General features: G+C 40.5%; 3 protein-coding genes across 3 annotated transcripts; 2 read left to right on the top strand and 1 right to left on the bottom strand.

The window, feature by feature from the left end:
- The first annotated feature begins 1,363 nt into the window (after positions 1 to 1,363).
- ppp1r14d (protein phosphatase 1 regulatory inhibitor subunit 14D) lies at positions 1,364 to 9,328 on the top strand. Its single transcript, XM_051388095.1, has 4 exons — positions 1,364 to 2,147; positions 8,263 to 8,343; positions 8,656 to 8,688; positions 8,857 to 9,328. The coding sequence occupies exons 1-4, from the start codon at positions 1,968 to 1,970 to the stop codon at positions 8,923 to 8,925; spliced, it is 363 nt and encodes a 120-aa protein (XP_051244055.1). The 5' UTR covers positions 1,364 to 1,967; the 3' UTR covers positions 8,926 to 9,328.
- On the bottom strand, positions 7,865 to 13,817 carry zfyve19 (zinc finger, FYVE domain containing 19). The gene is made up of 11 exons (XM_051388083.1): positions 13,623 to 13,817; positions 13,405 to 13,526; positions 13,261 to 13,314; positions 13,009 to 13,175; positions 12,754 to 12,896; positions 12,512 to 12,620; positions 12,111 to 12,329; positions 11,867 to 11,943; positions 11,552 to 11,653; positions 11,300 to 11,451; positions 7,865 to 11,066 (listed from the first exon to the last, which is right to left on the bottom strand). The coding sequence occupies exons 1-11, from the start codon at positions 13,674 to 13,676 to the stop codon at positions 10,988 to 10,990; spliced, it is 1,278 nt and encodes a 425-aa protein (XP_051244043.1). The 5' UTR covers positions 13,677 to 13,817; the 3' UTR covers positions 7,865 to 10,987.
- An 89-nt stretch (positions 13,818 to 13,906) lies between these two features.
- On the top strand, positions 13,907 to 18,255 carry bub1bb (BUB1 mitotic checkpoint serine/threonine kinase Bb). Its single transcript, XM_051388070.1, has 9 exons — positions 13,907 to 14,015; positions 14,984 to 15,142; positions 15,255 to 15,314; positions 15,408 to 15,552; positions 15,649 to 15,845; positions 15,937 to 16,100; positions 16,203 to 16,396; positions 16,480 to 16,580; positions 17,386 to 18,255. The coding sequence occupies exons 2-9, from the start codon at positions 15,000 to 15,002 to the stop codon at positions 17,672 to 17,674; spliced, it is 1,293 nt and encodes a 430-aa protein (XP_051244030.1). The 5' UTR covers positions 13,907 to 14,015; positions 14,984 to 14,999; the 3' UTR covers positions 17,675 to 18,255.
- The last annotated feature ends 2,661 nt before the right edge of the window (positions 18,256 to 20,916 follow it).

Genomic DNA, 20,916 nt, shown 5'->3' with positions numbered 1-20,916 from the left:
AACATCTGGTAGTAATGTAACAGAACTGTATCATAGAAACAAATATGTCAAGAAATAAAGAGTGGGTAAGGTTCATCTTTCAAATTCACATGCAAGCTTCAGTCCAGAAGGTGGCAGTATGATCCCATCTACAGCAGCTCAGGGTCAGCAGTATAGGTTCATTTTTTTGTTAAACATTGTGAAACGTGTGTTTGGCTCATTCATTCTCGCATACTGTATCGTCATAAACATTACTTACCATTTAAACTCATGGGACTCCAAACCCTCTTTTCACAACTGTAGTGATACTGAGATGATTGTGAAGTGTTGAGTCATCTAGTTACAGTATGCGATGAGTCATGAAGCCTCACATGAAGTTCTCAACAAGGTGTGAGGCAGGAAGTGGTCGCTCAAATTATGCAATTTATATGAATTGGTTTGGTGATTTAGACTGAATCATAATTTCAACCAAATGAGGCCAGTGGTTAATTGAGTTTTAGAAAAACAAAAAAGTTTCCACAAACTAGTTTCCTGACAATGAGAGCTTACATCTTAATCCAACATTGAAGATAAAGCTAATTTTACTGCCTCTACCTAGAAAGCGTCACCTAGCCAGGTCCGAGGTGAGAAGGCCTTACACAGGTCTCCGGTCAACGTCCCCCCCCTTTTTTCTTTTTTCTTTTTTCTTTGACAACCTGACGGTGCCCAACCAAGCAACATAAGACGAGATGAATGAATTTGTTTGCCCGGAAAGGTGAGCTGCTGAAGGCACTCAATAATTCAGTGTTTGTAACAGACGGTGCATCAGTGGGTGAACACGCGCAGCTATGGCTGATTGATAGTCCCTGCCAAAACAAAAAACTGAACCCCATTATTCATATCGTAATAGGATCTGTGGAAACTCTGCAGCTCTGTTGTCTCTGTTGTCTCAACTGTAATAATTTGGCACCGGGAGGTACAACTATGAATTTTTGACCTTGGGTTATGTGCCACTGTTGATATTTGGCTTCGCAAACATTGGTTGGTTTCAAGACTTTTATTTGACATTTGACTTCTAAACAGCCATAAACAGTGCTTCCCTATTCATCCATTATTTATGGGTGCGTAACTGAGGATGCCAATTTGACTTCAAGGCTTATTAAACGTACACCTGATAATGCCTGTTATAAAGGACAAGGCAGCTATCACACTAGAGGAACCCTGGCTCACCTGTCAGGGGGACCCAGCTATTGTTGGACGTGTTTGTGAACACAAGAGCCCTTAGCATGTCAAATCCCTTTGACTTTGTGTGCAGATAAATACTTTAGATACTCTAACTGAGTGAATATAAGGAAAATATCTGTTGGTTGGTATGTTTCTGATGACAAATCATGATCAGAGTTAAAAACAAACTTATTTCTGTATTTTGTCATGGCAGTAAGACACGTATACGGCATATTTTGAGCCACAGTTATAGTCCTAACTTGATTGCTGTGGTTGCCTCCTCACCCATTCACCAGTTTTTATCGCAGTAATTGACCTATGCTCTTCCACCTGTTATAACATAACACAGAAGAGAGCAAAAAGCAAACATACACCCTATAAGGCATGTGCGCACACACAAATGCGCACACACAGACATGCACACAAACACACACACGCACAGAGGCATATCTCATTACCATCCTCCTGATAGTGCAGCCAGTGGGTGTTGCAAGAGGAGGAGGGAAGGAGAGCAAGACAGTGAGCTTTAGAGAGAGAGAGAGAGAGAGAGAGGACAAGGACAGGCGGAGCAGAGCCAGTGTTATAGAGAGAGGGAGAGCACGAACACTCAACAAGATAACAGAAGATACGCGTGGGAACAGCAGCCCACAGGAAAGGCAAAGATAGAGACAGAGCAGGGGAGCCGGTGTGCACAAAACCAACGTGTCAGAGCCTGTGGGTCTGTCTGTGGGAGTGCGTGTGTGAGCTCAGTGTGTTTCCACGGTTCTCCTGAGGCCGTGGCAGCCATGGCGTCAGAGCCTAGCACCCAGTCCAGGGTGATGTTCCAGGCGGCGGACAAAACAGAGGAGCCGGCGCACCGCAAGCTGGGGAAGCTGACAGTCAAATACAACCGCAAGGACCTGCAGAGGAGGCTGGATATCGAAGAGTGGATCGACGGGCAGCTGCACCTGCTGTTTGACTGTGAGGTAGGGTAGGGCTTGCTCACACAGACAGACACACACACACACACACACACACTCAGACGCACGCTGAGGGGGATATGAGGGGAAGGAGCAAGGGAGGCATTGAGCTGCTCATAGTGGTGGGCTATCCATCATGTGTGAGAGATTACAGCGATCTGAAAGACTGGGTGGGGAGGCAACTAGCTTTTGCTTCATGGCTGCAATTTCAGGCACACAAGCTCTCATGTGTGTCATCAACCTGACTGCAGAACATGAAGAGGATGCACCAAAACAATATTCCTGTAAATAACTGATAAAGCAATAAAGAAGTACCAGATAAAGTAATGAAAACAAGTTATTGGCCTGGATATACTGTTTTTATGTCCTGCTATTATGGTGTCATCTAGGACATTATGTCATCATTTTACTGTCTGTGGGTGCCCCCTAGCTCTGTCTCTCTCACATTCTTCTGGACACATTCACTTTTTAACTATGCATCATAAAAACTATACACTTAGATAGCCCCTATATATTGCTCTCCATCCAAGATCTGCAGTTTACATGAACACAATACGTGTTGTAAAAAAGTGTAATGAGGAAAGGTGTGCTCATTATTTCCATAGTGTGCCTAATTTATGGCTTCATTGCATAGAAGGTAATGTCTAATATATACAGGATATTATACTGAGACATCAGCCAGCTCTCTCTCTCTCTCTCACACACACACACACACACACACACACACACACACACACACACACACGCACAGCAACCTTCATAACTCCACTCCTGTACTGCGGGATACAATCCAATTATGTCAGAGGCTCCATATTGATTTGCTTGGCATTCTCTGAGGGGAAACCATGGCAACAGATGTCTCATCGCCCACATGAGGCAGCATGGCACAGTGGAATTAGGGGTGTCTGTTTGGGAGCACAAGCTTCCTAATGACGATGCAGATCAGATGACAACACCGCCTCCGTTTCCTGCTGGAGAAGGCAGAGACAAACTGTTTCTTATTTAATTTTCGAACCACACGGAGACCCTTGGCTCCAGACGGCCTGTAGCCACCTCTCTGTCTGGCATCCCCGTACACTGCCAGGGATCCCTTTGCATAATGGCATGTACTAATGCTGCAGAACGTGAGCATGCATCCACATCCATCTGACTGGCTGGCAGATGGGGCAGGGAGTTCTTTACAGCAAATCTAGTGATAGCCAACTAGCATCTCCAGTTATCTCTCCTCATCTTTTTCTACACCAGTAAATAGGAAGGGTTAACCGCGGTTAGTTTCATTTTAAAACCCTTCAGTCAGAGCTGAGCGCTAGGAACATTGTGCTCATCACAATACTTATTTTATGAGCTTCATTCCATTCACATCCCAAGCCTTCTTCCCTGTGGTAATATATGATAATATGCTTGTAAAGCTGAGGGTGGAATAAATCACATTAGTGGAAACCAGGACACGTGGATAACAGAAACAGACTTCCTCTGTGTACTCTTTTGATCTTGTCCCAGAAACATACAATTATTTCCCGTTTGCAGGACTTGCCCTTTATGTTCTGGTTCTAACATAATCCAACGTAAGAATAAATGTGCAGCACAGACAGTGGATGTGCATGTTCCCCAACAAACTTAATGATGTGGTCTCTGTATCTGATGAGACAATGACAGAACGCAATAACACTAGAAATGTCTGATTCAATCATGATAGTGCCTGACACCATTAACCATTGTTAAACTAAGCTCTTCTTCTATCAAATTTTCCTAAGAATAGTCTACGTCCTTCCCATATGAAAATAAAGGCTTTCCTTTCCAGGTGGGAAGGACTGGATATTTGCATTAGCTACTTATGTGGAATTAGTCGTGGCCTGTCCATGTGCACTGGCCAGTGTAATGAATTTTGCATGGGCTCGGGGGAAGGTTACTCTGTTGGTTCTCCGAGTCTTCCGCGTGGAAGCATTTACCATCAGTCCCCTGTGTCACCACCTGAATTATTTAGCCACATTTCTAATTCATACAAGTGCTGCCTCGGTCTGGAGTGTCCGCCTTCGTTGCAAACTTCACACCTTTTGAGAAATAATAAACTTTAAAAAGGTGTGAAAACAGCTCTCAGATAGACTTGTTGAGCAATGTTGAGGCTTCTTTTCAGCAAATGTCAGTTTTATTTTAATTTATAGACTACAGTAATGAAAAATTTCCACTGACAAAGGGTTAATTTGTTTACAACTTGATATATTGTACATTATGTTTCCACAAGTTCTTATTTAGTAATTGTCCTGCTCTTATATAACTGAACAAGAGGATCTTTAAACTCTGTTTGCCCTCTTTAAACTGTGTCATGCACATTCTGATCTGCGGGCAGCTCGTGCCTCTGAAAGGAAAAGGGAAGGGTCTGATAAGTTAACACATGCCGACGTCTTCTCAGAATAGCTGGACTTCCTGGGCATGGTTTCCTTCACAGTATAACAGCAAACACATAGTGTGTGTAAACCATACTGTGTTAATGTTGATGTTTTGTTGTAATCATTTCTTGTTTTGTTGTAATCATGTAGAAAAGTACAGTAATCTAGCTGTAAGCGGTGCAACAAAAACCTTTAAAGGAATAGTTCCACATTTTTGTAAAATATACTTATTAGCCTCCTGGTCCAAAATCGACCAATCATATCTGTCTATCAATATGAAGCCACATTCAGAAGCTTGTAAGCTTAGCTTAGCATAACAGGGTGGTAACGAGGGAAACAGCTAGCCTGGCTCTGTTAAAAGGCAACAAAATTGGGCACCCAGTTAGCTCAGTGGGTAGAGCTGGCGACCCATGTACCGAGGCCAGGGTTCGAATCTGACCTGCGGCCCTTTGCTGCATGTCATCCCCTCTCTCTCTGCCCCCCTTTCCTGTCTATCTTCAGTTGTATCTATCAAATAAAGGTAATAAAAGGCCAAAAAAAAAAAAAGGCAACAAAATCTGTCTACTAACATCTCTAAAGCTCATGTTATATCTAGTTTATAACCTGTTTCAGGTTTTATGCTAAGTTAAGTTAACTGGCTGCTGGGTGTATATATTATGTATATTAGCATATTTGGTGTTCATATATGAGCTTATGTCCCAGAATGTAAGGCTAAAACCACAATAACCACAATATTAAAGAAGAGTTAAACAGAAAAACAAACCAACATGGCCCAACAACACGGAATCATAAAAGTCAAAAGCAAGTGTCTTACATGAACGTCTACAGCCAATTTTATGGTAATATGGCTTTTAGATGTCTTGTTTTAAAAGTTGGTACATTGACCTAAGGGTGGGGCTACAGGTTATATAATGACCAGATGAACTGGCATCCTTTCATAGGGAAGTGTGTTCAGTAAACTTCATGATAATCCGTCCATTATTATTTACTATATACTAAGTGGAGCCCGATGTGAGGTGATAGAGTAAAGGTCAATGGGTCACTACAGTCCATCCTCTGAGGAGCTTAAACACCCTGAGTAAATATCAGGCTCAACCTGCTCATAAGAGTTTGTTCTGGACTTTGCACTGGAAATGTTGTCCTGGTAGTGGACCCCCATGGTCCTCGCTCATGAATATCCAGTATATCCTTTTTTTCAATATACCTTGCAAAGGTCAAGCACACATTTTGACCTGAGGGTTGCCCTGGATGACAGGTCAGGGGGTCAACAAAATCTTTAGGACCCATTCACTGGGGGCCATTAATATCAATACTCCATTTCATGACAACCTTGCTTGTAGCAAATCTCCCTCTGGTCAAAAGCAATTTTAGTGACCTTCATTTATAAAGCACAACCCTAAACAAAAGGGATTAAATGAAACAGTACCACTCAAGAATTGCAAAAAGACAAATAACTATGTACTAAGTACTTGTGGTAATCAAAATAAATAAAATATGTAAAAAAGGATGAATAAACATTCAAATGATCAGGCTGCTACTGAGACAACCTGACAGGAAAAACGAGGTCACCTCATAACACTGATGAAACTTTCCTGATTCAGAATTATACAATCCAGTGGAGGTCACCTTATCTTGACAAAATCCAACTGCTATTTAGACTGCATCTGTATTGCCTGTCTAAAACTGTAATCCTCTGAGAACCACTTTGATATTCATGAACTCCAGTATTAGTGCCAACATTCATTTTAGCTTCAGTCTATTGCTTTTAACTTCAAAAAGTGCTGCTGAGACATTTCTGCCCAGAGGCCTCATTAAAATGCCATTTTCCTCTGACAATGAAGGTAACTCTCAACAAGCTGAAAATTGCGACTGCGTATATGAAATACTAAAAAGGTACTGGAAGGGTCATGGCATTTCTTCATGTAAATGCACACGTTTCTCTCATTTATGTTCAGCTGTGCTCTGATTTAAGCTCAAAAGGTATATCCTTGTTCATACTCATCACTAATGCAGTACTCAGGAAGGTTTCATTTTCACATTCATCCTTTACCTACTGAACATGTCACTAGATAGTCCTTTAAGGTTCCAGGCAATATTGTGAATATATCTTTAATCCTTGTTTATTGCAAGTAAATGCTTCTAAGATCAACCAAACATTATTGTATATATCGGCCTATTATAGCAATATTATATAGCAACTCTGGTTAGTAACAAAATGTATAGTTGGAGGCTAATAGGGTAAAGAGAATACAACTTATTTCCCAGCAGACATGACAATAAAGCTTTGAAATAACTACTCACATTCATTAGGTGGGCTGCTCTAGCATCATGTTAGCTCTGCACTACTGGCAGACTGTAGATGCAAGCTAAAGCCGCATGTAAAGGGAAAAAAGAAAACAATGGTTACTACAAAAATATAACCTTATATAGAGTATACTAAGACAAAGAGTTTGAAGTATTTGGCCTAACCAAGTGACGCACAAAATATAAACCAAAAAGCACAACACAACCACCCACAGCCGAGCTGGTAAAGTGAAGCCCACACAGCACACAAACGCACAGCCTGGACAAAGCCCTGCATGTTGTCCTGCAGACATCAGCAAAATCACACAGGGGTCCAAACTGGCAGCATGTATCAATTAGAGGGGGCACAAGGGACTGAAGGTGGGCCCATCTATTCCGCCACTCAGCACTTCCACATTGATTAGCTCTCTCCTCATCCAGAAAGCTGTGCGAGCCCCATCTTCACCAGCCATGAAAACTCCCCAACCGGAAAATATTCCTCTTAAAAAGAGGCCCCACTTGTCAAATATGAGTGTACACCTGCTGACTCTAGATATCTTAGTGTTCAGGGTTCCTCCAGTGAGCACCGTTCATTCCCTGTGAAAATGTAGCTAAATGGTGTGGATAAGAGCTTGGGATATGAATTGATTACTCTGCTGTATTTGCTTTTTATAACTGGAGACTCTGTGCCCTTTTTTACAGTCTTTACATTAGTTTGGAAAAAAGTCTTTCATTGTGCTGCCAGCTGGTTAAGGGGGGTTTTAAGGGGTTAAGGGTTTGCATGGATTTAATAAGAGGTCCAGTTCGTGTATATGTATTTTAATTCAGGTATATATACATTGTGGGACAACCTAGCCTAGAGGAATATATTCTTTAGAAAACATTTCAACAGGAAATAATCTCTCAGTTATAGCTGAGCTAAATACTATCTGGCTAAACCATCCATGAAATCTGATGATGGCACGAGGCAAGTGAGCCTGGGAGCCTTTTTGCCTTCATGCCTCGGTGCTCTTCAGCTTTGCTTATGTGTACAGCACTTCATCAATCACATCATTGTTATGGGAAATTATTAAGGAAGTGTTTATTCTTATTCCAACAATACAGCCAACACTATAAAATCAGATAATTGCCTACTGATAAAAGTACAGTGTCAACTCTTGACAATTCAACAGCCTCTATACAGTACTACAGCGGCAACAATTTCATTACTGTGCTGAAATGAAACCCCTGCCATGTTGCATCACATTATGGATCATATCTTACACTTTCTTTTCCTTCTGAATGACTTTGCTCAGTGGTGTGGATAGTCTTACCACTGTGTGTGAAAGGATGGCAAGAAGCCCACATTATACAAGAGCCTTTGTAGCATGCAGAAATACAAGTGTGGGCAATATAATAATAGAGAAATATTAACCATAGAGCCTAACTTTTGTTTCTTAATGCTTTTACAGGAGGAAGAGATTCCAGAGTTAGAGATTGACATAGATGAGCTCCTGGAGCTGACAGACGAGGGGCAGAGAACCCGGCTGCAGGTAATATTGTGCAAGTTAGCTTAAAAACAATAACATTATTCACACTGCATTATATACTCAGTAATTTATTGCTTAATGGAACTGTTTTTCAAAGGACAACCTGAGTCCCAGGAGTCCAACATTCAGGCAAAATTTGAACCTTTTAACACCTTGTTCCCAATTGACACCTGAATACATAGCTAACTATTTGCAATGCTGGGTAATAGCTTAACAAGCACTCGACCCTTGCTGGAATCCAGTGTTGCAATGTTTGCAGTGAAAAAGCAATGTCCAATGTTGTTAGTGAGCCAACCTGTTTGTTCTCTTTGTTAGGAGTTGTTGCAGGAATGTGGAAAGCCAAAAGAGGTGAGACAAAAAATATATACTTACATGAGACTACACACAAGCATATAGCGTTTTCAATATTTGACAGAAAAGAAAATACTTGTTTGCTGTTACTGTTGTCTTGTCTAAGCCTGTAAAAGTTACATGCAAAAAAAAAAAAAAAATCAATTGTTTCCATCTTCCCCACAGGATTTTATCAATGGGCTGCTCTACAGGATAAAGGGTCTACGCAAAATGTCAGGTCCCTTGAAGAAATAATTATAGGTCAATAAAGAATTGAGAGAATGTGGAGCCTCTTATCCTCCCATCCGTTATCTGTTTGGATGCCTGTATGTGCGGTTCACACGTCTGTGGGACTTTCTGTCTGCCCTCTGCCCCCTCCTGGGGGCAGCAACATTCTAACAACACAGCAGTCGGGTTTTGAATGGATTTTTTTTATTTTTATTATTTCATTTTAATTTATGGACTGCTATAACATTTTGTCTCCCATAAACATACCAATAATGCACATGTGATAAAAGCTGTACTGACTATTACTCAGATGGACTGTTTTGTTTGTGTACGACTGTACATTTTCGGTTGCCTATTTATGTACATAAATATTTTTTTGTTCTGATAACAGTGTTGTATGTCCAAATAAAATTGAACATTTTCAAGACAAGGCTGTTCATGAATTATAAAAAAAATGGTGACACCTGATTTCCAACAAAGTGACCAACAGTACCGTATCATCGGGTATTATTCATTAAACACATACAAATAAATATTGACATGTCCATTACACCTATCCATTTAAACTATCATGTTACCACAATTGTCCTTTATTACTGCTCTAAAACACCCTTAAAGAATGATTATGTCCTACTGTCCAGAGACAACTACAAGGCCTTACTGTAGCACAGCTGTCAGCACATCATTCCCAGAATACAAGCTTCTGTTTTCTGGTGTACATTTTTCAACAGCGTGATGGAAACAAAGGAGACGTTGACATGTCTGGTCTAGGAGTAAACACAGTGAAATCAGCAGCAGGAAGGTCCATTAAGTATGCATCCATTATCCTCATCCATTTCCTGTCTGTGGTGCGTGTCTGACATGGCCAGAAAAGGCAAACACAGTAACGGCCTCAATGCAAACCTTAATGGAGCGAGCCCCCAAAGGAGTGTAATTATGGCTTCTCCTCAGTTAGCTGACAGTAATGCACACTGATGAAACTGCACTCTGGCCTTCCGTCTGTCACATATATAGGGTCTTTCAGCCGAATGTTCCATTACAGTAATTTGCTTGGTTTACCCCCCACTTGCACGTTTGCTTCTCTTACGCAGAGGACATCCATATTGTAAGACTACGCTTTTGACAAGACCTGCCAGCCGGGGACATTTCAGTGATTTCATTTAAGTGATCAAAAAAAGGCTTTAGTGTTAAAAATATAACTAAAAAGAAATGCAGCGTTCCCTAAAGACATGACATAGTGCCTAACACTTTTGCATCCTTTATAATAAAATTACACACAAGGACGAGAAAGGCAATACTCGTGTTGGACTTGCAGCCAAACATAGATTACAAGAGTGACTGCAGTGCCTGCCAAAAGAAAACAAAGCCCTCAGTAATCCTTTTATACTGACTCCTCTGTACTTCTTCAGTCCAGAGCTGACAGCAGTCTGGGATTGTACATCATCCCAGATGAGCTCATGATGTGTCTGCTTTCTGTACGTGATGTCAAAATTAAAAAAAAAGTGTGAAGTGCATCTAAGATTAGCCTTTGTTGCCTTTGGGAAGTAGGACAAGTGACATAAAAAAAACCTTACAGTTTCTTATTCATGGGACAGTTTAAAACTTTTCTGTGTGCAGAAGCTGTGCTGTGTTTTACCAAATACCAACACTGTTTAGCAGCCTCTGCGAGATTTACTTACATCTAGTTTATACATTACAGAAAAAATAGGAGCTATGTTTTTCATATTATACAAGTTGTATTACATTTACATTAAGGTGTATGTCTATTTTTAGTCTTTGCTTTGCCATAAATGTTACAGATTGTTTTTGATTTGTTCAGTTCATCTAAAGCCCTGTTAGCAGTTACAGAAAGCAGATGCTGCTCCTCCTGTGGTCTACTTAGATGCATTTTTGTAGCCACTTTGGGCAAATTGGCTAAGGTGAGGTTAAGATTAAGGGTTCTGGCTTTCTTTAGATAATAGGTAGTGTTTAAATCCTTTGAGACACTGTTTTAATAACAATAATAGGTCACTTAAGTCTAAAGCACAAGTCTAACAGCAAGGACTGACCAGAGCCTGATAAGGCAAACACCTACAGCATAGTCTCACTATCATGTCTTCCTCTTCTTCTTTGGTGCAGTGTAGTTAGTGGTGCGATGCTCCATCCTGTCATATTTATCATGGCCTTCCCTGGGGAGATAATGGAGAGTGGATTGATAATTCATCACACTAAATACTTTATATTCATGCTGCTTAACAGTATGGCAGCAGCCTGCCTACAATTTATCTGGGCCATGGTATGCATTCCAAATCACAACCATCTTTGTTGAGCATCAGAGAAAAGATTCCCATGCAAAGCTCTACTGTGAGACAAAAACAAGAATTCTGATTGCACTTATTATAAAGAGTGTATGTTAGGCTACCTGAAGCAGCGGTTGCAGTATAGGTCTCCATCACAGGTGTGACAACGAAGGGTGGCGTCTTGGTTACAGATGCAGCACCACGGAAGCTCTTCTTCATCACTATCTGATGGCTGATGTGCAACAGCAGCCGGTGAAATCCTACTCTTTGGAGCCTGGGTCACACACCATATCAACAAGGGATTACATGTCACGTTATTCTCTCTACTAGCTTGAAGTATGTATGAATTTGTATTCTTGGCTGTTGATTAGTACCGGTTTCTTAGATGTTTTTTTCTTTTCTGTGTTCTTGGGTCCACTCTGTTCTAATGGTATGTTGTAGCCACTGGCTTCGTCCAAAGCAGCCTCTTCAGACAGCTGGAACAAAAATAAGAAATACGAGATTTTTCAGAACACGTCCTCCAATGCACAATACAAATTATTAAAACGGCAAAATAGCAGCCCCTTGTGGCCTCTCGCACTGGTCCAGATTAGTTCACAAGCAATCTTTATGGGTGTGATATGCAGTCAGGAGTAATGGATTTTCTACTACATTAAAGTATGAACTTAATTTTGCATTCAGCCACAGACCTGTTTTAACACTCTCATCACAGCTTCCTCCTCAGTCTCCTCATCACTGTCAGGATGCTGAAAGTCCTCCATAGTGACTAGAAGTGACATGACAAATACAACAATGACAGATTTCTCTAAGACATTTACACTGTTATGTCCACAATGTTTACAGTCATCATATTTTCTGCCTTCCTGATGTGAAATTAAGGATAACAGACTAGTTTAATGAAGTGATCCACCAAGCTTTTTGTGTATGATGTACCTTTGTCTGGGTCCTGCCCCTTCAGCTGCGCCAGCCTCTTGGCCATGTGGAGGACTTGATCCTGGGAATGGTGCTCCTTCCTCAGCTCTTCCATGGCCTCCTCCAGCAGATGGGCCTTCTCTGTCTCCAGCTGCTTGACCGACTCCTGGTTCTCCTCCAAATTCTCATCCAATGCTCCCCCCTCCCCCTTGTTGAGATCATTCATACGGCCATCCACACCTGCAGAGGGATTAATAGGTTTGAGTATATTTAGGATATTCTTAAAAAAGCTGAACAAAGTCATATTTTGGTGTCAAATGCAGTTGTGATATATTATTACGATTATATAAGACTGTGATATGAGTGCATCATTAATTATTAATTGAATGTGGGAGAAATCAAGGAGACGAGTAACATCTTACTGCATTCAGGATTTGATTGTTGGTTGTCTATGGCAACTTCCTCAGTCATCTGAGTAATCAGATCATTGGCTTGTTCAGTCTGAGTCCTGTTATCTGGAGGCTGGTGCACCTGTACAGATGAACAGCTATTTAGCATACAGTGCCTTATAAATAGCCTTAACTACTTTAAGTGGTCCATGAGCCACATTATAAGGCCCTACATTGTAAGACGATACAAATAAGTAGGGAGGAGTTTTGCTCACAGGTGGAGGAGCTTGAGATGGTGGAAGCTGACCCCGTAGAACTGCCAGACGGTCCTCCATCTCCCCTGTAGAAGGCACTGGCCGGCTGGGAGCTTTCAGAGCAGCAAGACGAGACTCAAGCTCTTTCTCAGATGGGATAGACTCTGGAGAAGGGGTAAAAAGGTTACAATGGCTTTTGCCAAGAGAAAAAGATATCCTTGCTGTATTTGTCAGATTAAATCAAAATGGTAGCTGTTACTAATCTAATTTCATTACTTGGCGCAGTGTCCTCCTTCAGCTTTTGAAGTCTTTCTGCAATAGCCTGATCTTCTTTACTCAGGCCTTTGGTTGGTAGATGGCCTGCTTTGCTGTTTCTATTGCCTCCATGTGCAAAAGGCTGCGTCGACTGTGCCTGCTGTTTGGCCTCAAGTGCAGCGACCCGTCTATGGAAGAAACATGAACTTTAGATATCCTGAAACTGCTGTGTTGGCAAAGTGTCGTTTTTTTCTAATTTGATCCTATACTGACTTTTTGTAATTTTCAGGAGGAGACCATTTTCCAGCACTGTTCGGAGGTTCCCCACTAAAAATGGAGACATGCAAATGAGCAAGAATTCTTATTAATACTAATTAATAACCACAATTATATTAATTTGCATTGTTTGACCTTTACCTGGTCAGATTAGCATGGCACTGTTTGCAGACCTTCTGCTGGGTGTTGCCACAGCGAGGCACCACAGCACTGGAAGTCAAACAGCTGGAGCAGAAGGAGCGGCCGCAGCTCTTACAGCCCAGCTGTGAGGATATAGAAACGTAAATTACATCGTTTACTTTCCTTAAAACGTCCAGTGTGTATAGCTATGTGACAGATATTAGCCAGCATGGTCTTACCTCCTTCTTGAAGAGGCTGAACTTTGATGCACAACAATAACATCGGTTGTCCATGTCGACACGTGTAGAGAGTCATGAGCCAGGGAATTATAATTGGCTAATATTGCTCTAGCTGGTAAATATTAAAAATAAAACCGACTGTAAGAACAATGATTTGGCAGCTAGCTACCTATTTCAACCTTTCAACGTTGCTACAATCAAAACAGGAACCATCCCGGAAGAGGCAGTGTGACGTCGATTTGCGTTATCCTGTGTCTGGTTCGTCCAATCAGCTTTCTCCAAATCCTCTCGCGGTCCTTGTTCAAACACAGAGGCGACCGCTGAACCTCGTTCTGGCTGAAAACGTTGTCGCCGTAGAAATCTGGAAAAAGGACAAAAGGAGGCTTGAAAGCGGTATGAAAACTCACCATTTTGTAGATCGACAGTTTTATTGTAATACGTGACAGCTACATTTCGCTAATATAGCGAACAAGGAGCGACTGAGCTAAAGCGAATGTGAGCTAGCTAGTGCGTTAGCTCCCCCACGTCGTGCACTCATTAACGTAAGACAGTTAGCAAAGCTAGGACACTGGAGACACCACAGCTGTCCTTCAGTCATAGATAGATGGATGGATGATGATAATTACAGTAAATAGTGATATAGCTAACGCTATTCATTAGTTGTTAAACCATGTTCATGTACAATATGTGTAGTTATATTATTACATCCCCTTACTCCAATAATCTGTCACTTGTATTGCCCTTGGTTTCTATTTCAGCTTAAATACTCAAACAATAATTTACGCCCTAAATAAAGATAGTAATTATTACAGTAATGAGTATAATGAATTATATCTATATGTACAATTTAAAGTGTATTAGCTACGTGGTGGAGTGCCCTCATAAGAAGCTAGAAGTCCAAGCACAGGATGAACTATAACGCAAAATACATTTAATAGTATGTTAACTCATAAGGCTTTCCCAAAAACTCTCTGGTTGAATAATTATGATACTTCATAAGCATTTGAATATATAGGGGGTTAGACTAAGGTGTACGGTGACAATTTAGTCTAGATTATGACTAATGTTATTATCAATTCATCTTTTTTCCAAACTGTCCAAAATCCAAAGATACTCAGTTTTCATATTATTAATTAATATTGTTATATAAAACAGACAAACCACGGAAATCTGGAACCACAGAATGCCATATGTTTCCCTGATAAATGGCTTTTATGACTAATCCATTATCAAAGGTAGAAGTCAGAGGGAGTGTGTGCTCTACCAAAAATAATGTTCAGTGAAAAGATCATCATTATAAGCAAAAAAATCTAAAACTTAACTGATATCTTATGTGTTTATGTGTGTCTGTTGTTCTGTAGGCACCTAGTTGTCACAATGGCAGAAGGAGGAGATGTAGAATGGGAGCTGAGCAAAGAAAACATCCAGCCACTGCGGCGAGGCAGAGCCATATCAGCCTTACATCAGGCACTCAGTCAACAACAGGATGGACTCAGCTCTGCCATCCACCAGCAGAGACAGTATGATCTTTCAAACATTGCACCCGGATTGGGTGACAGAAATTTCTGCTGAACACTTTTCTTTGCAGTTTTCACACAATGACAGAGGTTTTGTTTCTTTTTGTGTCTCCAGGGCCTTTGAGTCTGAACTGCGAATGTATGACGGAGATGATCCACTTAATGTTTGGGATCGGTGAGTCAAATTTGTAAACAGCGTATTTATATGTGCTGCTCCTAAATCTGAGAGGTTTTACGTTTAATCCTCACATGGTTCTGTCTTTCACAGGTATATCAAGTGGACAGAGCAAACCTTCCCTCAGGGAGGAAAGGAGAGCAACCTCGCCACGCTGTTGGAACAAGTCGCAACTAAATTCACGGAGGAAAAGAAATATCACAACGACCCTCGTTATGTTGATATCTGGATCAAATTTGTACGTGTAATATTTTAACCTGACCTTTTTTGCTGCTTTGACAGACTAATGCAGCAGTAATAACTTTTGCCATATGTGTGTATTGTGTGTCCTCAGGCAGAGAACTGTCCCGAGCCCTTGGACATATACAGGTACATGCAAGTGCAGGGAATTGGAGTGACACAGGCATCTCTTTACATCGCTTGGTCTGAGGAATATGAGAATCAGGGCAACTGTCGCAAAGCAGACCTGGTGTACCAAGAGGGATTCAAGAAGTTTGCTGAGCCACATGATAAGCTCCTGCAGTTTCACAAGTACGTGGTCTTCCAGTAAAGTTTGAGATTTAGTTTGAAAATGTTAAATATTGGTATAATCACATTTTTTTTTTTGTATTGTTATTGGTAGGGCTTTGCAGGCACGTGTGTCCCGACAGGTGATGATGGAGGTCGAGGAAGACGATAGTGATGAAGAGGCTAGACAAGCTGAGAGAGTTTCTCTAGCTGACCTCAAACATAGAGGGAAGAAGAAGGCCATTGCCCCGATCAACAGAGCTGGGCCTGCAATCAGAAGTAAGTACATAAATATACAAATAATTACTACTATTTTAAGCTGATATTACCAGCACCTTTAAATATCAGCATTATGTGATGTTTGATGGGTTTTGTGAACAGGTATTTCTGGAGGCCTGCAGTCACGCAGCACCCCCGTTCTTGGCAATGCTTCAAACAGTCGGATGGTGATCTTTGATGAGAACAACATTGAAAGTGCTGGCCCTTCAGAGCATAAATTAGAGTCATGGCTGGCCCCTCCAACTTCCAGGGCAAAGGAGAATGAGCAGAGGCCTGAAAGATGGTGTGACGTAAAGGTACGCGACAAGTAGCAAATTGTGTTTGTTGATTGAAATGGAATTTAACCAAGTGATATAAATGTAATATGTGTGTACCTTAGATGCCCCAGAAGAACAAATTCGGGCATACTGTTATGGCCCCACCACCTCCCAAACCCAGCTTCCAACCATTTGTTGAGGAGTCAGACCAGCCTCCTACAATGTGAGTGACTACAAGAATCGTAACTTTTATTACTTACTTTTATTTGCTGAATATTTCATTTACATCACATTCAGGTTTGTGAAGAAACAAAATATACCTGAAATTGATGAAGTGAGCACTGAAGTGAATCAATCAACAATTTTGAAAATTAAAACACCACAGTGTTGCCTTTAGTGGCATTTAGCAGTGTAGTTGGTGATTGCAACACCCCCGCCTCACGTTGCCATTCCAAGAGGGTAGGAGAAACTACCATGGCTGCGAAAGTTCCTATGTAGAGCCGGTGTTTGGTTTATCCGGTCTGGGCCACTGTAGAAACATGGCAGTTCAACATGCTGGACTCTACAGGAGGACCGACTCCCTCTGTAGATAATAGAAATGGCTCATTCTAAGGCAAAAACCAACACTTCTTATTTTCAGGTGATCAGTCACAAATGAAAATCGACCTATGATTATTATATTCCATTTCTGCCAATAGATTCTCCTAAATGTTACACACTGGACCTTTAAGTAAAGCGCAACCTTTAAATTAAATAAATTGCTACTTTTCTTGTTTCATATAATTATAAGTTAACTAAAAATCGATCATTCTTAAAGGATAATAGCAAAACAAACCAAACCATGTGTTGGTTTGCGGTCATTTAACCGTTATTACTAGTTTTGGCCTTTGTAATAGACACAATTAATACATACAATTGAATAATGAATGGATTATTCAAGTCCTATTCATGAGTTTAAGTTAATACTTCTTGGGCTATGTTTGTAAGATTTCTTAGATTTTCTTTGGTATCTTCCTTCTCATCCTCAGGACTCCATGTAAGATCAACCCGGCAGTGAACACAGTTTTATCATCGCGTAAGCCGGGCAGAGAGGAAACCCCTCTAAAGAGACTGCAGGAGCACCGTCAGCAACAGAAGGAAGCAGAATCAGGAAAACTACAGGAGCAGAGCATGTACTGTAAAGAGCTGCTGCTCAGTGGCGCCACAGAGTTCTGCTTTGAGGAACTGCGCGCTGAACGCTACTTTAAAAAGATGGTACCGAAATCACATGAGGTCGGAGGTCAAAAGGATCAACCTAGTGCCAGTGCTTCAAACTGATGCATCTTAGAAGACTGAGAATTGTATCTTTTTTTATCTTCATTTAGATGAGATTGTATCCACAAGTATCATGTCATTACTGTAAATATTTTGTTCATAGAGATCCAGTTATCTTAAAAAGGTAAAAAAAAAAGACAAGGGGCATTTCAATTCAGTAGAAAATACCAAACTGATAAAAAAAAAAACATGGGAATAAACATCTGCACAATTTCAACAAAAACAACATCGGGCTTCACAGCAGTATTGAAGGGCTGCTGGATTGTATCTATGTTATGTGTACTGTCCACTCTTTGTAAATACTAAACACATTAGTCTACCACAGCTAATGTCTCTGCAGATGAAATACTACTCACACTCACTACTCTGATTTTCTACTCTTGTCTATTTTTCTGTTTTTTGTTTTGGGGTTTTCTCTTATGTGTGCTTTTTAAGTTCAGTATTTCTTGAATGGGTGTTTCATTCCAACACAGTTGAAAGATGGCTTCAGTGAGGTGATTCAACTGGGTTTTATGTCTGAGTAAAATGTCCCTTCTAGGCCATGTGTCATTGAGGTTCATTAAACTTAATGTCTGGCTGATGTCTATTGGATTTTTTTGTGTGTTATTTTAAGATGGAGGTGGTTATAGTATTGCACTGTCAGCAGGGGGCATGCAAGGTAAAGCATGGAATGTATTCTTTGTAATGTATTTGGATTACTAATGGGGCACTACAACAATTTAGTGTTGACTGTAATCTGTTGCTGCAGTTTATAGAGTGGGCATGAGTAAAATCAGAAACAGCATTTAAATAGTCATGAATGCCATCATTATTGCTACTTATTCTAATGAAGAGACTTAATTTAACCACCTCACTGAAGGAAAATCCTTGTACTTTTTAAAGAACCCCCAATATCTGCCAGACTCTTACTCGCAAATCATGCATCCAGCTGGCCTGAATGTTAATCATTGTCCAGTAGAGGTTACCCAGAAGCCCGCTGACTAAAGTGGTGGGAGTAAACCTAATCTACTGTGATGATGGCATGTACTTCACACAGGCAGCTCGCAGGGCAGACTTTGATGAATGGCTGGAAGATAGGTGGTCGGCTCATTAGCAAGTGAAATCCACCCTGTTGCAGTGGTGGGCAGCACAAGCCTCGATTATCCCCAAGAGGTCAGTATCTTGATGTACTATGGCGCACAGTGTTGCTGCTTTCAACATGCGCACGGAGCACTGGAGGAACAGACTTTAATCTCATATTGGAAATATGACACTACCAGCCAAGATCCTCTCAACTGGTGAGTTCCCAAAACTGTCTGCATTACATTTTTGGCTTAGCATTGAGAGCAGCTGAAATTCAGTGATAAATGATAGGCAATATGATGCACTCCCATCATAATAACACAGCATAACCACATCATAATGCATCCTCTATGGCTCGCTGTTTGGCAGGATATTAGAAGCTCATCCCGTGGAAGCAAGCAGCCAGTGACTCCGATAGCGCCTCAGACACAAAATCTATAGTTTTCTCTCTCACTGCAGTGGACAAGCAAGCTACCTTTTCCTTAATGTGCTTTGGACAGGCCCTCAGAGAAGAGCTTTTGTCCACCGCTGTTGCTCTGATAGACAAGAAACACTCAGGCTCTGTATGGGCCATGTTTTGCAGACAGAGCTCTTAACCTATTTATGCGGTTTATTTACATGCACCAGTTCACTGAAAGTTCTCTTCCCGAGTCTTTACAGTACCTTCCCTTAGAAGTCAGAATAGATTTTGCATCGAGGTGAATTACACATGGCCAGCCGTGCATGGTGAGGGAAGAGCCTCGCAAAGTGCAGCAGCAAATCATGAGAACAATTTCTTAGGAAAAGAAAATTGTATGGAAGATCATTTCAACCAAGAAAAAAAAAGAAAGATGAAAAGTCATGATTATAAAAATGTCACTCTCAGAACCGGCTTATTGTTTAATAATTATTACCTACGATATTATAATTGTGAATTGCTATTTCTTAATTTTGAATTTCTGTCCCATAACTTTGATCTACTATCTCATAGTTTTTTACTTAATAAATCAAAATTGTAAAATAAAATAAAGATAATTTTAAAAAATCACTTTATATCTTGTAATTCTGACATATTTGTTTCTATTATAACTTTTTTTCACTTTTCGGGGCAGAAATTAGCTTCCATGTAAAAACACAATAGGTGGGCAATCAGGAGAAAAAGACAAGCTTTGTCTTAGTTTCTACTGTAGTTGCCGCACTCTTACAGAATTAAAATGGATTTATAGGTCATCTGGAAATGTCAGTGGATTTTGACAAGAAATTACATTTGCTTTAGCTGTATATGATGAACCCTGATAACCCCTTGTGTAATCCTCACAGATTCATCCTAAACAATAGAATGAATTGAAATGCAAACAATTAAGGCAGTATCACTTATATGGCCCCCGGGCTTTCATTTTAATGACAGTGATTTAAGACCTTCTCTTGTCACTGTAAGCCCTTTTTACATTACAAACCATTTTCCACTATTTATCCAAATGGGGGGTCAATGTTTCAGGAGCTGCTTTAGCAAGGTCATTAAGTCTGACAGTAAAGCTGACAAATGAATTTGAATAAACCCTTTTAGTCTCATCTGATTTAAAAGAACTCTTAGTTCTTATTATAATGTCTATCCATAGTGACATACAAAAAAAATACTAAAAAATAAACATCTGATTAAAGAGACTATATACTACCAGTTCATAACTAAATTATTTATGTATGACACAATTTCCCTTACATATTTGCAATCATGCCCATAAAAATAGAAAGCTTCCTGATTAACAAAGGAAAAAGCGCAAAAGTCAAACTTATAAATAAATAAATATACTCTTCTTTACCCACTGTATTGAATATTATGTGCTAGATTTGTTGAATTGACCTTTTGACCCTTCCAGTTTCCCCTCATACTGGCCGAGCAGAGATATGAGTCTTTATATAATAATATATACATAAATGCCTCAGCAGATAGCCCGAGAAAACAGGCCAATTTTTAGCATATAAAGACACCCATTACTAGAGCATTTTATTGGTGTTCACAGCTCTTAACCCAAAGAAAATCGGGAGAATCAGTCATGCAAGGCAGTAAAATATAGCCAAGCCAATAAGTATCTGTGACAGTAATGCTGACAACTACGAGTGAAAGAGAGGGAGGGGTCATGTCTGCTATACCCCCAACAGGCAAATCTGTCATTGTTATGCAGATTGCTTCAGTGGTGCCTTTT

This window comes from Dicentrarchus labrax, unplaced genomic scaffold (genome assembly GCF_905237075.1).
Source record: "Dicentrarchus labrax unplaced genomic scaffold, dlabrax2021, whole genome shotgun sequence".
In the NCBI taxonomy this organism is placed as follows: Eukaryota; Metazoa; Chordata; class Actinopteri; family Moronidae; genus Dicentrarchus; species Dicentrarchus labrax.
This window is presented reverse-complemented; position numbering and strand designations above follow the sequence as displayed.

What these genes read in the sequence shown, in the direction of transcription:
- ppp1r14d (XM_051388095.1), top strand. Translation starts at nt 1,968, where the DNA reads ATGGCGTCAGAGCCTAGCACCCAGTCCAGGGTGATGTTCCAGGCGGCG. An exon ending in GGCAGAGAACCCGGCTGCAG is followed by an intron (nt 8,344 to 8,655) that starts GTAATATTGTGC and finishes TCTCTTTGTTAG; the next exon opens with GAGTTGTTGCAGGAATGTGG. An exon ending in AATGTGGAAAGCCAAAAGAG is followed by an intron (nt 8,689 to 8,856) that starts GTGAGACAAAAA and finishes TCTTCCCCACAG; the next exon opens with GATTTTATCAATGGGCTGCT.
- zfyve19 (XM_051388083.1), bottom strand. Translation starts at nt 13,676, where the DNA reads ATGGACAACCGATGTTATTGTTGTGCATCAAAGTTCAGCCTCTTCAAG. An exon ending in CATCTCAAGCTCCTCCACCT is followed by an intron (nt 12,621 to 12,753) that starts GTGAGCAAAACT and finishes TCATCTGTACAG; the next exon opens with GTGCACCAGCCTCCAGATAA. An exon ending in TACTGCAACCGCTGCTTCAG is followed by an intron (nt 11,067 to 11,299) that starts GTAGCCTAACAT and finishes TTATCTCCCCAG; the next exon opens with GGAAGGCCATGATAAATATG.
- bub1bb (XM_051388070.1), top strand. Translation starts at nt 15,000, where the DNA reads ATGGCAGAAGGAGGAGATGTAGAATGGGAGCTGAGCAAAGAAAACATC. An exon ending in TTGATATCTGGATCAAATTT is followed by an intron (nt 15,553 to 15,648) that starts GTACGTGTAATA and finishes GTGTGTCCTCAG; the next exon opens with GCAGAGAACTGTCCCGAGCC. An exon ending in AAGCTCCTGCAGTTTCACAA is followed by an intron (nt 15,846 to 15,936) that starts GTACGTGGTCTT and finishes TGTTATTGGTAG; the next exon opens with GGCTTTGCAGGCACGTGTGT.